Source organism: Dipodomys ordii, unplaced genomic scaffold (assembly GCF_000151885.1).
Source record: "Dipodomys ordii isolate 6190 unplaced genomic scaffold, Dord_2.0 Scaffold29, whole genome shotgun sequence".
Lineage (NCBI taxonomy): Eukaryota > Metazoa > Chordata > Mammalia > Rodentia > Heteromyidae > Dipodomys > Dipodomys ordii.
The window spans coordinates 3,959,165-3,972,060 of NW_012267245.1; the positions used below are offsets into that span (position 1 = coordinate 3,959,165).

A 12,896-nucleotide genomic window follows, 5' to 3' on the forward strand; every position below is an offset into this window, starting at 1 on the left:
CAGTCTGCCCCTCCCATTGGATCCGTTGGGGCTCTACCTTCAGTACCCACTAGGAGGTGTCTGCTCCAGGCTGCTGATGACCAGGCATCCCAAAGAAGGGGCCTCTTCCCTGGGCAGCAGTACCCAGGAACCACTGCTGCCCTTTCCCCTTGCCGGAGGGCCCCTGCCCTGGCTTTGCACCCCACCACCCCCGGCCACTCCCAAAGCCCCTGCCCCTCTGTCTACCCACTATCCCTGAGGTGGCCCCCAGAATTCCAGCCTGGCAGGAAGGGGATGGCCCATGCCCTCTGTCCCGGGGCCCTGGAGCGGGCTGGCGGCCCAGGTCTGCCTACCTTCTGGCCGAGGAAGAGACTCTTGGTAGAGAGAACCGTGAAGCCATCGGTGGGCGTGCCCTCGGTCGTGCTGTCTGCGCTGGCCGCCTTGCTGACTTCTCCCTGCTTCTTCTTGCACAAACAGAAGAGTCAGGACGCGTGCTCCTGAGCAAGCAGGGCCACAAAGGCCTGGGTTTTCCTAACCAAGAGGCCCTAAGACCTTGCCCACCCTGTGAGAACACGGGAAATGAAACACAGCTCTGGGCATTTCTCCCCACAGGGGCCACACGCTGACTTCAGGGACAAGAGTTCCGTGAAGGGTACGAAATTTTCAAACCACTTCATAACTGCTTTTGTGTGTGTGTGTGTGCCATCCCTGGGGTTTTAACTCAGAGCCTGAATGCTATCCCTGAACTTTTTCTTTTCCTGCTCAAAGCTAGCACTCCACCTCTTGAATCACACCTCCATGTATGGCTTTTTGCTCGTAAAGTAGAGCTAAAGAATCTCATGGTCTTTCCTGCCTGAGCTGGCTTTGAACCACAATCCTCAGATCTCAGCCTCCTGAATAGCTAAGATTATAGGTGTGAGCCACAGACACCCAGCTCCGTAATTTTTTTTAATAAAAGCTGCTTAGAATTTGACAGTGATAATTGAGAACAGAATCATTTTCAGTAATTCAGACCAAGGAAATGTTTCTCCAGGTTTTTCCTTCCTAGATGTCTGCCTGCTCTAAAAATTTAAGAAGAACATAAACTGTTTTTAGGTCCTCCATTCTAAAAGGCCCGGCAAGCACCCAAACAAGTCTCCGACCTTCCCCACCCCAGAATCGGCGACGCTGTTCCACGTCCCTGGGGAAGCTGCCGTGAAGAGGGCGGCCCCCTCGGCGGAGGTGTGGACCTCAACCCTCTCTTGGGTCTCTTCCTTGGTGGTTCTCAGACTATACCCAGGTCCTAGAATTCCCCAGGGCCGCCCAGGGCCACGTGGCCCAGATCCTCAGCTCTGGGGCGTCTTCTCCAGCACACGAGCCGTTCCAGAGGGCTCCGGGCTGGGTGGAGATGGCACCTGCCTCCTTTTATAACTCCCTCCTCCTGCTGCCCAGAGCCAACACTAATAGGGCTCAGTGCCCTGGGGCGGGGGGTGGGAAAGCATGCTTCTTGCATGCTTCTGTTGAAGATGATGCCTGTAGTAACTAAGGACGTGTCATTCATTTGGGGACTTCTTGAATACACAGAAGAGATGGTACTGGGAAATGGCGATTGAGTGGGTACTGGAGGAGAGAAAATGGGGGAGGAGTGCAGCTCAGTGGTAGAGCTTTCCTAGCATGGACAAAAAGGCTCTGGGTTCAATCCCCAGCACCAGGATTGTAGGGTGGAGAGTACAGATGGCTGGGCCTTCCAGAAGGATACCCCTGGCCAGTAAGCTCAGAGCAGGGCCTGTGCCTCATCCATTTGCCTGTGTAGGGCTCAAGTTCATTCACGTCAGTGTGTCAGCAGTTGTACTCAACTCAAAAAATAACACCCAATTTTGCCGACTGCTGTAACAGCAAAGCTGGCTTTGGCAGGCAGGTTTTATACCTGACATTTTCCATGAATTAAATGAGCTGCTCTGAACCTCCACGACGCTGGCATATGACAAAAATCCCGCTATCAAGAAATACAGTACGGGCGAAGATAAATTATTACTATGCTGATTTTTCTAATACTTTGAAGGTATTGCTCTGACCCATGAACTCCAAATAGGTCTACTCAACGATTACCTGCTAAGTCCTAGTAATAAGCCTTTTCTGACACAGTTTCCAAGAACCAAGAAAGGGAAAGGCTGGATCATAAGCCTTCCTCAATGCGGGTGTTTTAAATTCCACACACTGAATAACAATGAGTTAACTTCCAGGAGACAGTAGCAGTGAAAAGCAGGCTGATGGGTTTGGTTAGCAAGAATGTCCCACGTGCCACAGTTATTTGGGACGTTAATCACACAAACTTGGGGGAGAAGTATTTACGATCTCCCAGCTTCTGTAAATAATAGGTGGGAATAAATAAAAGCAGACACTAATATTCTAGTAGCTATAGTATCTATCGCCATCAACGTGAGCAGATTCCTTACTTCTGTAGACCCAGGTGGCTCACACCTGTTATCCTAGCTACTCAGGAGGCCGAGATCTGAGGATTATGGTTCAAAGCCAGGCAACAAAGTCTGTGAGACTCTTACCTCCAATTAACTACCAGAAAACCAGAAGCGGCACTGTGGCACAAAGTGGTAGAGCCCTGGACAAAAAAAGCTGAGGGACAGCACCCAGGCCCTGAGTGCAAGCCCCATGACCAAAAGAAACAAAAAACACTAAAAAACAAAGTTGGTGAAGTTTTTTACTTCATAACTTTTTCATGACCAAAGACAGAACTCACTGAACTGTCTTTGTAACCTTTCTACAAAAATCTAGTTGTTCTAAAATAAAACGTTTCCTAAATCGAGGCGAGATTACATGACTCACATCAGAGAACATAGAGAACTAAATGGTATTACAACAAAACTCCTTGCCATTTAATTGTTTTAGAGAACAGATCTCCCAGATATTAGGTATTGATACTTATAAGTATCAGTAATTAGAAGGAAAAAAAATCTATTCCTACTCACCCTGCTACAAGAAGTTTCCCCAAGAAAGCTTTACTTTTTCTTTAAAACTTCCTATAATTTGTAATGCTTTTGTTCATGTAACCAAGTGTTTATTACTAACAAATGTGTTTATTACCCATCTTGGGAATCTATATCATTTCGTATGTTTACGTGTGGTCACAGGATTTTTTTTCAAGATACACTGACATCTGTGTATACTGTTTTGTTGCCGCAATCAGTTTTAAAAAAGCCATAAATTATATGAGCTATCACTCCCTCCTTAGCTCTCCAGTGTCCTCCTCAAGACAGAAATGACTGTAAGCACAACAGTGTGTCACTGGAATGAAAAACATGTATCTACTATTTTTAAAAAAAAGTTTCTTTGTATATTTAGTAATGGGTAGTAGCATACCTAGTGGGACTAGTTGGATTCCACTGTATACATTTAAAAAATAAAAGGTTTTAGCCAGGAACTGGTGGCTCACGCCTAGCTACTCAGGAGGCTGAGATTTGAGGATCGAGGTTCAAATCCAGCCCGGGGAAGGAAAGTTCCTGAGACTCTGATCTCCAATGAACCACCAGAAAACGGGAAGTGGCGCTGTGGCTCAAGTGGTAGAGCGCTTGCCTTGAGCTGAAGAGCTGAGGGACAGTGCCCAGGCCAGAGTTCAAGCCCCACAACTGATTTAAAAAAAAAAAAAAAAAACTCTTATGGACTTTCTTTCCCAGGCTGATTTTGAACTGCTTCCTAAGTAACTTACAGGTGTGAGCCACTGGCACCCAGCACAAAAACTTCTTAAATTCTCTCAGACCAGGTACCTGGTGTTTATGCCTAGTAGGTACTCAAATGGCTGAGATGTGGAGGAACAGGGTTTGAAGCCAACCTCAGCAGGAAAATCTAAGAGATTCCCTCTCTAACCAGTAAAATATCAGACTAAGAGGGGCGGTTCAAATGGTAGGGGCTCCAGCTGTGAGCAAAAAAGTCACAAGAGACACAAAGCCCTGAGTTCAAGCCCTGTTACTGGCACCAAAAAAAAAAAAAATCTTTCAGGAGGCAGGCAAGCGACAAAGCTTGAAAACCGCGATGCTATGCAGTGAGTCGCGTGGCACCTGCCTGTCTCCCGTCTCTCTCCTCTGCACTGTCACCCGACTGTCTTGGTAAAAGGCACCCATTTATTTCTGCCACAGCGCTTGCTGCACCCTCCCCTCTACCGCGCTCACTGAGCCCTGAGGGAGACGGGAACTTGGTGCTGACTGCAGTGCTTGTACCAAGAACAGTACCCGCGTGTGCAGTTCCGGAAGCGGACATTCTGTAAACCGCTCAGAATCAGATGGTAAATGGAAGGGGCAGCTTTTGAAATGTATTAATGGGGTTAAAATAATATGCAAGTAATAACCATCAAGACTACATACATACACACACACACACACTACAGAGACACTGACGCGTGAGCACGGGCGGTGTCCGGTGACACGCAGTGTCAGGTCTGGCTGTACAGCGCTCATGCACAATGCAGGCATCCATGGCCTCCAGTGCAGCACCACGTGTTCCCATGGGCAGAGAGAGGGAAGCACTGTCGCCTGCGGGCAGCACAGCGCCCATGCCCAACCCTGCCTCCCGCCCCAGCTTCTTACGGGACATCTCTTTTAAGTCTATCACCACCCGGGTGTATTCTTACAGAGGAGGAAGCACCACCAGAGAAGTAACTTCCCACGGTCACAGAACTCAACTACAAGGCCAGGTTACTCACGCAAGAACTTGCATTCTACTCCCCGAAGATACACTGCTAGGCCTGTGCTTTATATGTCTATTTACAGCGGGTAGAACGGGAAGGGTTCATCTATTGAGTACTACCTGTACTGACTTTCTGCAAAGACTTAAAAAACTCAGGACTTTCTGGAAAGACTAAAAGTTCCTGACAGAGCAACTCTGATCACGTATTTTTTGTGTGTGTACAGTCCAAACGTACACATATTTCTTGTCTGTGCACACACACATGCACTAGGCCTCGCCGTTGAACTGTGGACTGGAATGGACGTTAGCATCTTATGGGCTAGTGGTAGACTGAGGCAGAGAGAGGGAGGAGACTTTTTTGAGGCCACCCAGGTGGGAAGGAGGACCCCCGGGCACAGCCGAGACCCCGGCCTCGCAGCCCCTGTGGGGTTTGCTGCGGTCTGACCGTCCTGGTGCTGGCTGACGCAGTCATCACCACTGGACATTTTCAAAACTGTCAAATCACATAGAATTGAGAGGGAAATTAGGATTTGGAATTTGAGTGTTGACACTTGAAAAATACCAACTCCCTTCCACTACAAGTGCTTCAGCCTGTTTCTGAGTGCTTCAGTGTGTTTCTGAGGCTTTCTCTGTATGTCCCTGGAAAGGTTATTTCCAGAATGTTCCACTTAAGCCTGGAGATGCAGGGTTCTCCGCTGATTCTGGGAGCTGACACCACAATTTACATTAAACAAATGTTTTGAAAATTAGCTGTTCACAGTTCCAATTTCAGCTCCCCCCAGGGTTTAATGTTAGCTAAGCTGTGGTACAGTAAGCAGACAATGTGTTTTATTGTGCGGAAGAAAAACAGACCACCACTACAGACTTCCTGCTTTTGTAATCAAGGGAAAAGTTGCGCGTTCAAGTGATTACTGGCACATGAGTACTAGAAACACCGAGTTCCAAACATAGCCGAAGACACACACACGGTTTCAAGTCAGGGAAAGGAAGAAAAAAAAAAAAAAGACTCCCAGTGTTTGGTAGGCTGGAAAGTTCAGGACAAAATCTACTTGGAAAAGTGGGGGGTGGGGTGGGGGGATCAAAGGCCAGGTTTGCTGCAGAGGCTCAAAAATCCCAGCAACTTGAACGTGGAAGAGGGCAAAGGCGCGGACCCGGTGAGATCAGGGCTAGGCTGGGCTCCCGGCTCGGCCGCTGCTGGACCCCGGCACCGGCACCGAGGGCCAGGGGCCCTGGCTCGGGGGACAGCCGGGCTCCGGGGGGCTGTTTTCAAGAGTCTGGCTTTGGCATCTGTGTGGCTATTAACACTGGAAGGGCTGCACAGGCCCCCTGCCCCGCCCTGCCTGCACTTCCACCCTCTTGTTTTACAGCTAGCAGGACCGAGTAGGGGAGCGTTCTGTGCAGTCCCTGCCTGGCCAGCCCGACCTCCGCCAGGACTCGTGAGGGAGGGGGAATGCGATGCTGGCTGCACCTCGAGATGGAGTCACTCTTCACGAGCGAGCCAGGCGTGGCTCTGGGCCCAGGGAGGGAGGGAAGGAGGGGGCGTGGACAGGGATCAGCTTGGTTTCTTTTAGCATCCAGAAGAGCGTGCAAGGAAATACGGCATCCTGCACGTCAACTAGCGCGGGCTGTTCTACAACAGTGGAACAGAGAACGTGGCTGAGGTCAAAGCAGGTGCCGCACCTGGGGTGAAAAGGTGGGCTGGGGGGGGGGGCAGGCAGGGGAGAGAGCTCAGCAAGTCTGGTCCTCCCCTCTAGGCCCTGCTGGCCAATGTTTCCCATCCGTGGGGAGGTCCCCTGTGAAGCCCCGCCCACCCTCCCCATCGTCCCTCCCAGACCACGCACATACCTTGGATTTCCGGGCCCCTTTCTTGCCTCCCGCCTTCTTGGACACGGGCTTCTTCTGGGATGGAGACTTGGCCTTTTTGGCCGGGGGTGGAGTGATGATGGCTTCCAGCTTCCCTTTGGACCCACGCTTCTTCGCTAGCAGCTCGGGGTGGATGTTCGGCAACACTCCCCCGCTGGCTATGGTGACTCCTTTGAGCAGCTTGCAGGAAAACCAAAGTAGCAGCTGGTGAGCCGGCCTGGCCCGCTCCTGACTCTGAGAAGTCAGCCTGGCGGGGCGCGTGCGCGCGCCTGCTGGCTCCGGCTGCCACTGCTGCTGCCTCACTGGTACCTGCAAGGGTGCTGACCGTACCGGCCCCGTGCAGAGATCAAGTCCTGCAGATCCCTCCCCCGGCAAGCCCGGGCTGCAATTTAGATCCTGTTATTCCTGGGGGAGAGCCGGCACCTTGTTTCAGTCCCTTCACCCCCCCCCATGAGGTGCCACGGGGAAACAGAGGCGGCTTGTGGTCCCAAACACAGTCCCCCAACGTGGCTGCCCGTGCTTGACTGGGGGGGGGTGATGAAAGAGCCCCCTACCTGATTTAGCTCTTCATCATTGGCCACGGCCAGCAGGATGTGCCGGGGCGTGACCCGTCCCTTCTTGTTGTCCCTCGCCGCGTTGCCAGCCAGCTCCAGGATCTCGGCTGTGGGGACAGAGGGGAGCACATGGTCAAGTCAGAGCACCGCGTGTCCCCGGTGCCCCCATTCCCAGGGAGAGGCGGGGGGCGCCGGCAGCCACCTTGGGGAGCAGCACCCTGAGGTGTGAAGCCGTGGCAGGGTCTCGCTGGCAATACTTAGGGCAGAGGAAGGCACAGAGGAGCTGAATGGCATAAAGGGAGACTTTGGGGCCTGGTGGGACCCTTTTGTTTTGGAGATGGGGGGGGGGCGCTGAGGGGAAGGGACCAGCTGGAGGGCACTGAGTGAGAAAGACCCAGCTCCAGCTCCCATTTTCTAGAAATGGCTGGCTGGCGGCTGGGACGGGCAGGGGTGTGGCCCTCGGGCGCACAGCGCCTCCATCTTCAGGCTGCTGTGTGTTTATGGGGCTGGGGGGCCTGAGGAGTCGCTGCTGCCTGAGTCCAAGATGAACACCCACACAACGGGGCCTGACCACAGCGCCCCACGCCAAGGAGCTGAGCTTCTGTGTCCAACAGTGCTGCTGCTCACTCGAGAAGCGAGCGGTGAGGCACCTTTGTGTCTGTCCCTACACTAATGGTGGCCACGTGTCAGCGGCGGTGTGGGAGGGTTCCGCTGGCAGAGGGCTGTGTCATCTGAACGACGAGCATGAGCCTCAACTCTACGTGAAATAAGCCAGGCGCAGGAAGGTGAACTAGTGCACAGTCTTACGAGTTCATCAAGTCTGAAAGGTGAAGTCACGGAAGCAGAGGGCAGAAAGTGGTCACCTCACTGCGGGAGGGGGAGGAAATAGGAAATGCTGGGCACCAGGCAGCAAGCCTCGGTCTCTCGGAAGAGTTTGTGATCTACCACAGAGAACGGGAACTGTAGTTGATCATGATTATTTCAGAATTGCAAAGAGAGTAGATTTTTTTTTTACATAGTCTCCACACCAAGAAATGAGCATGAGAGGACAGCTCTGCGAATCTATTCATCCTGTCACCTAGAAGCACACACGTACACGTGACAGCACACAGTGCACTACTCATACAGCCACTTGTTAAGTACAAATAAAAGCAGTGTTCTTTTTTTTTTGGTCAGTCGTGGGTCTTGAACTCTGGGCCTGGGCACTGTCCCTCAGCTCTTCAGCTCAAGGCGAGCGCTCTACCACTTGAGCTACAGCGCCACTTCTGGTTTTCTAGTGGTTTATTGGAGATAGGAGTCTCATGGTCTCTCCTGCCCGGGCTGGCTTTGAACCGCGATCCTCAGATCTCAGCCTCTTGAGTAGCTAGGATGACAGGCGTGAGCCACCAGCGCCCGGCTAAGCAGTGTTCTTTAGTATTCCACGTGGTTAGAATTTTTCAAAATAAAAGGCAAAACTCGAAGCCCATGAGCTTGGCCCATACACAGCTGGGGCCCCCACGGCTTACTTCTCTGTGGTCCAGAGCATTTAAAAGAAGCTGGGCACCGTGGCACACACCTGTCATCCTAGCCATGTGAGAAACACAAACCGAGGATCACAGTCCGGCCTGGCTTGGGGGAAGGGGAACAAGACTTGATTCAAAAAGACATAAATAACTAAAGCGTAAAGGCCTTGGGAGTGTGACTCAACTGGTAGAGTTCCCATCTAACAAGCAATACTGCCAAGAAGTTTAAAAACAAGAGCAAAACCCCTGCCAGGTCGGACCCTTACCACCACAGAATGAGCTCCGGGCTCTGTGGGAGAAGAGAAAGCTGTGTTCTGCAGGACATGAGGGAGGGGCACGGAGTCACACTCCAGCCGCCGGGCAAGCACTCACTCTTGCATTTTTCCAGATGGAGAGTAACCATGGCGACACTGTCACCAGGGGACACACAAGACCAAGCACCACACAGACGCGAGGTTCCACAGCCCAGCCTGCCCCCGCCCCGCAGCAGGGGAATCCCGCAGCATGCACTCGCCCCCGGCCAAGGGTCCCTCACACTGCCTGTCGTTCCCAGCCTGCGTAAGTAAAGGCCGTTCCTAGCCCGGCGAGGGCTGCCTGCCACCGTACAGAGTGCCTGCAATTAGTTTCCAACCTGCACCCCAAGGTGCCCTGGTATTCACAGGAGAAAGACTGGCAGGGAACGTGCACAGGGCACACGCCACCCAAGAAAAGACGGCCTGATGATATTCTCTTCCCAGCGATGACACTCTGCTTTGCCGATGACCTGGGGGCTGGGGGCTGGGGGAGGGCAAAGGCATGGAGGCTCAGGATTGTACAGGGACTTCTCCTGTCCCCAGGATGGACTCACAGCCCACCCGCAGGGATGCCCTGCTAGTGGACACCACGGCCAGCTGCCGCCCCCGCCCCAGCCTCGGGGCGCCTGCCTGGGCCTGCCCCGCGGAGGGGTTCCTACACACGGCTCATCGCACCGTTCCAAATGGTCTGGGCTTCTGTGCAATGTCTTGCCTCTGGCTAGTGGAAGGGAAAAGCGATTCTGAGAAAGAACTAGGAAGAATGCTAGATCTCTAAGCACAGACGCTTTGCTCCGTCATCTCCAGATTTCAAGCCCTACATCCACCCTGGGAGAGATTCCCAGGACACAGAGCTCTGGAAGGTGCAACTAAAACCAATGGAATCTGTAGGAAACCCACAGGAGACAGGGACAAGAGCAACCAGGAGGAACCCCAGGACCCCTCGCCAGCCCCAGGACCCTTCCCTCAACTGCCCCCCGCCCCAACAGCCAAGTCAGCTTAGCTAAGGGCAGTGTAACATCATGGCTAATGAACAACACTGAAGCCCAGAGCCTGGGGTCAGCTCTGGAGAAGATTCTAGGTGTGACAAGGTTCCCCAAAGGGGAAGAGGCCGAATGAGGTGTAGTGCTGGCCGGACACCAGCTATTCTTTTAGGGTACTTTTTTTTTTTTAGAATATGAATTGCAGGACACCCCAAGGCACCTCCTAGCTCCCAGTGCTGGCCTGGCCCATGTCCCATCTCCTGGGGTGGCCAAGACCAGTGACACCCCTTTCTTTCCTTACAGCCCCAGCGCTCGGAGACAGGCTGGGCCAAACGCTCCCAGTCTCACTGAACATCGTCATTTTAAGGCAACTTGACAAGATTTCCCACAGCCTTGGCAAGCAGCGGGATTTGGCAGTACTTTCGAGCACAGACCAGCTGTCTGTGAGCATGAATACCTTTGACAGGTCTACTTTCCAAGTTCATCCTGAGACCAAAGTCTCAGGGCTTTTTTTTTCCCCCCCTCCAAAAAAAAACAAAACCTGTCTCGAACTAAACGGTATCTGTTGTATGGAAGCATTTCATCCGCCTTCCTTCAGGGAGATGAAGTCATGGCTTGCAGAATTAAGGCTCCTAACCGCTAGCAGGTGATGTGGTGAGGCTGAGCCCAACTGCAAACACAAACCTTGCACAGGAAAGAATCTGGGCTTTTACAGAGTTCGTTTGAAGCGTTTCCTCTCACACACACAAAAAGAAGATTGGAAATAACAACCAGAAATCAAAGAGAGCAAATGGTTCACGTAATCCTAAGGAGAAAACATACTTGCTACAAAGCGAAGGGGGATCTGTCTACTGTCTTCCTCTCGATTCCGTCATCCTTCCATTGGCAGTGCATTGAGTTCAGGACTGTGTGACACCACTGCAACCCCTTCACCCCAACATCCCCCATCAGAGGGCGTCTGCTCGGTATGTGTTGTCTGGCCTGACCACACCTCGCCTGGCCTTGTCTGAGCAGCTTGGAGGCCCACAGTGTTTGCAACCTTATTCCCAAGTTCACTGTCCCCAGAGCAGCTTTTAGGAGGGGAGTGACCCAGACTGAAGGCTGGGGAGGCACAGCACGCACCGCCTCCCTCCCTCCCGCCCCGTCGGCCTGTCCCAGGCTGCAGAGGAACTGGACACTCCACAAAACCTAGAACGGTACTTTCTGTGCTGCGTGATCTCATCCCCTGCCGTCAGGAGGCCCAGAGGAGCCCCAGAGGCAGGGTCCAGTCCAGTCTCCCGCCCTCCCCAAAGTCTCCCCACAAGACAGAAATGCTGCTTAACTTACGCAAGTTCCTTGTTCTTCATATCTTAAGAGTTAAAAAGGAGTGTCAAGCCAGGTTCCGGTGGCTCACGCCTGTTAACACTAGCTAATTCAGGAGACTGAGATCTGAGGACTGTGGTTCAAAGCCAGCCCAGGCAGGAAAGTCCCTAAGACTCTTCTCGCCAATGAACCACCAGAAAACTGGACGTGGCGCTGTGGCTCAAGTGGTAGAGCGCTACCTTGATCTGAAGAGCTGAGGGACAGCGCCCAGGCCCACCCAGAGCTCAAGCCCCACGACCGACAGAAAAAAAAAAAAAGAATGTCACTTAATATTGGACAAAAGGGAGCTACTGTGACTGCTGGCCAACATGACATCACTGTAACCCACCAGCCTAGCCCTTCTCCACCTGTGCTTCTGCTCAGTGGCCTCCTCCACTCTCTATGGTTGACCCAGCAGTCAGAGCTGGGGCTGCAGTCATACACTGTCTGGGCACACAGCTCCCGCTCTTCGCTGGGAGACGTGGACAAGACACGGCCATCTACAAAGTGGAGACCGACGTTATGTCTCAGGGCTGTGAAGATGGAGTAAAATGCTTAGTGTACTTGGTAAATGCAGACAACTCTCCAGCAATGCTTCAACTGCACCCCTTCCTTTAAAAGTGGGGGAGGAGCAGTTGGACACGATCTGAGGTTCGTGGTTCCAAGCCAGCCCAGGCAAAAACTTGTGTGAGTCTTATCTACGATTAACTATCAAAAAGACATAAGTGGAGCTGTCACTCAAGTGACAGAACTCCAGCCGTGAGTGGAAATGCTAAGGAACAGCACCCAGGCCCTGAGTTCAAGCCCCAGTAGTGGTATGCAGACACACCCGTGAATGCGCGTGCACACAAACAGACACATACATACAGACACAAGCCCAGCAGCCTTGATTAGTAGGGGAAGAAAACTAGACTTCCTCTCCCTCAGCTTCCTCTGTGTAAATAAATGGGTGGACGTATTGATGTGTGTGAGGCGCAAGCAGGAGAAAAGCAACCGAAAATCCTCGTGTTTCCTCCCTGAATAGTTTATTCTTTTCTGCTACACTTAACCGTTTACATATGTTTGAAAAAAATGCACTTGAACTTGATTAACCTCTGATGCCAGACCCGCCTGGATGGAACACAGCAGCCAAGGCAGCCCAGCCCAGCCCCACAGGCCGTCTGGACTTCAGTCTGACCCCAGCAGGGTGCAGACCCCAGCAGGGAAGGGCCAGAGCCAGCAGCTGGGGTCCCGAGAGGAGGGAAAGAGGGGGTAGAGAGGAAGGCCGGAGAAATTTGTTCTGGCTGGCAGCTGGGCAGAGCCTCTACCCACCAATCACTCGCTTTCAAGGTCCTTAAATTAATTTACGAGGAAATGGCTAATGTGTATGTTTGTTTTAATGTGGAAAACCACAGCCATTTGTTCTTAATTCATCTCAGGAAGGGTGAACAATCAGGAGATGTCGGCTGCAATGATCTGAAGAGTATAATGTACAAGGAAGTTCATGTAGAGAGCCTCGACGTGCTCTCACTTCCCAGATGCACCTCTAAAGGGGGGGGGGACAAGACAAGAAGCGGAACCATGCCTCGGAGAAATGGTGCCTGCAGGGTCTATACACACACACAGACACACACACACACACAGACACACACACACACAGACACACCACACACACACAGACACACACACACAGATACACACACAGACACACACACACACCACACACACACA

General features: G+C 52.3%; 1 protein-coding gene across 4 annotated transcripts in view; it reads right to left on the minus strand.

Moving 5' to 3' along the window:
• The window catches only part of LOC105985507 (core histone macro-H2A.1), a 40,325-nt gene that overhangs the window by 19,273 nt on the left and 8,156 nt on the right, over nt 1-12,896 (minus strand). For 2 of the 4 annotated variants that reach the window (XM_013016075.1, XM_013016073.1), the window contains exons 2-4: nt 7,071-7,177; nt 6,499-6,696; nt 333-443 (exon numbers count right to left, since the gene is read on the minus strand). In XM_013016075.1, the coding sequence (XP_012871529.1) occupies nt 333-443; nt 6,499-6,696; nt 7,071-7,177 (416 nt within the window). The remainder of the gene's footprint in view (nt 1-332; nt 444-6,498; nt 6,697-7,070; nt 7,178-12,896) is intronic. The other 2 variants (XM_013016076.1, XM_013016074.1) reach the window with 1 other exon arrangement.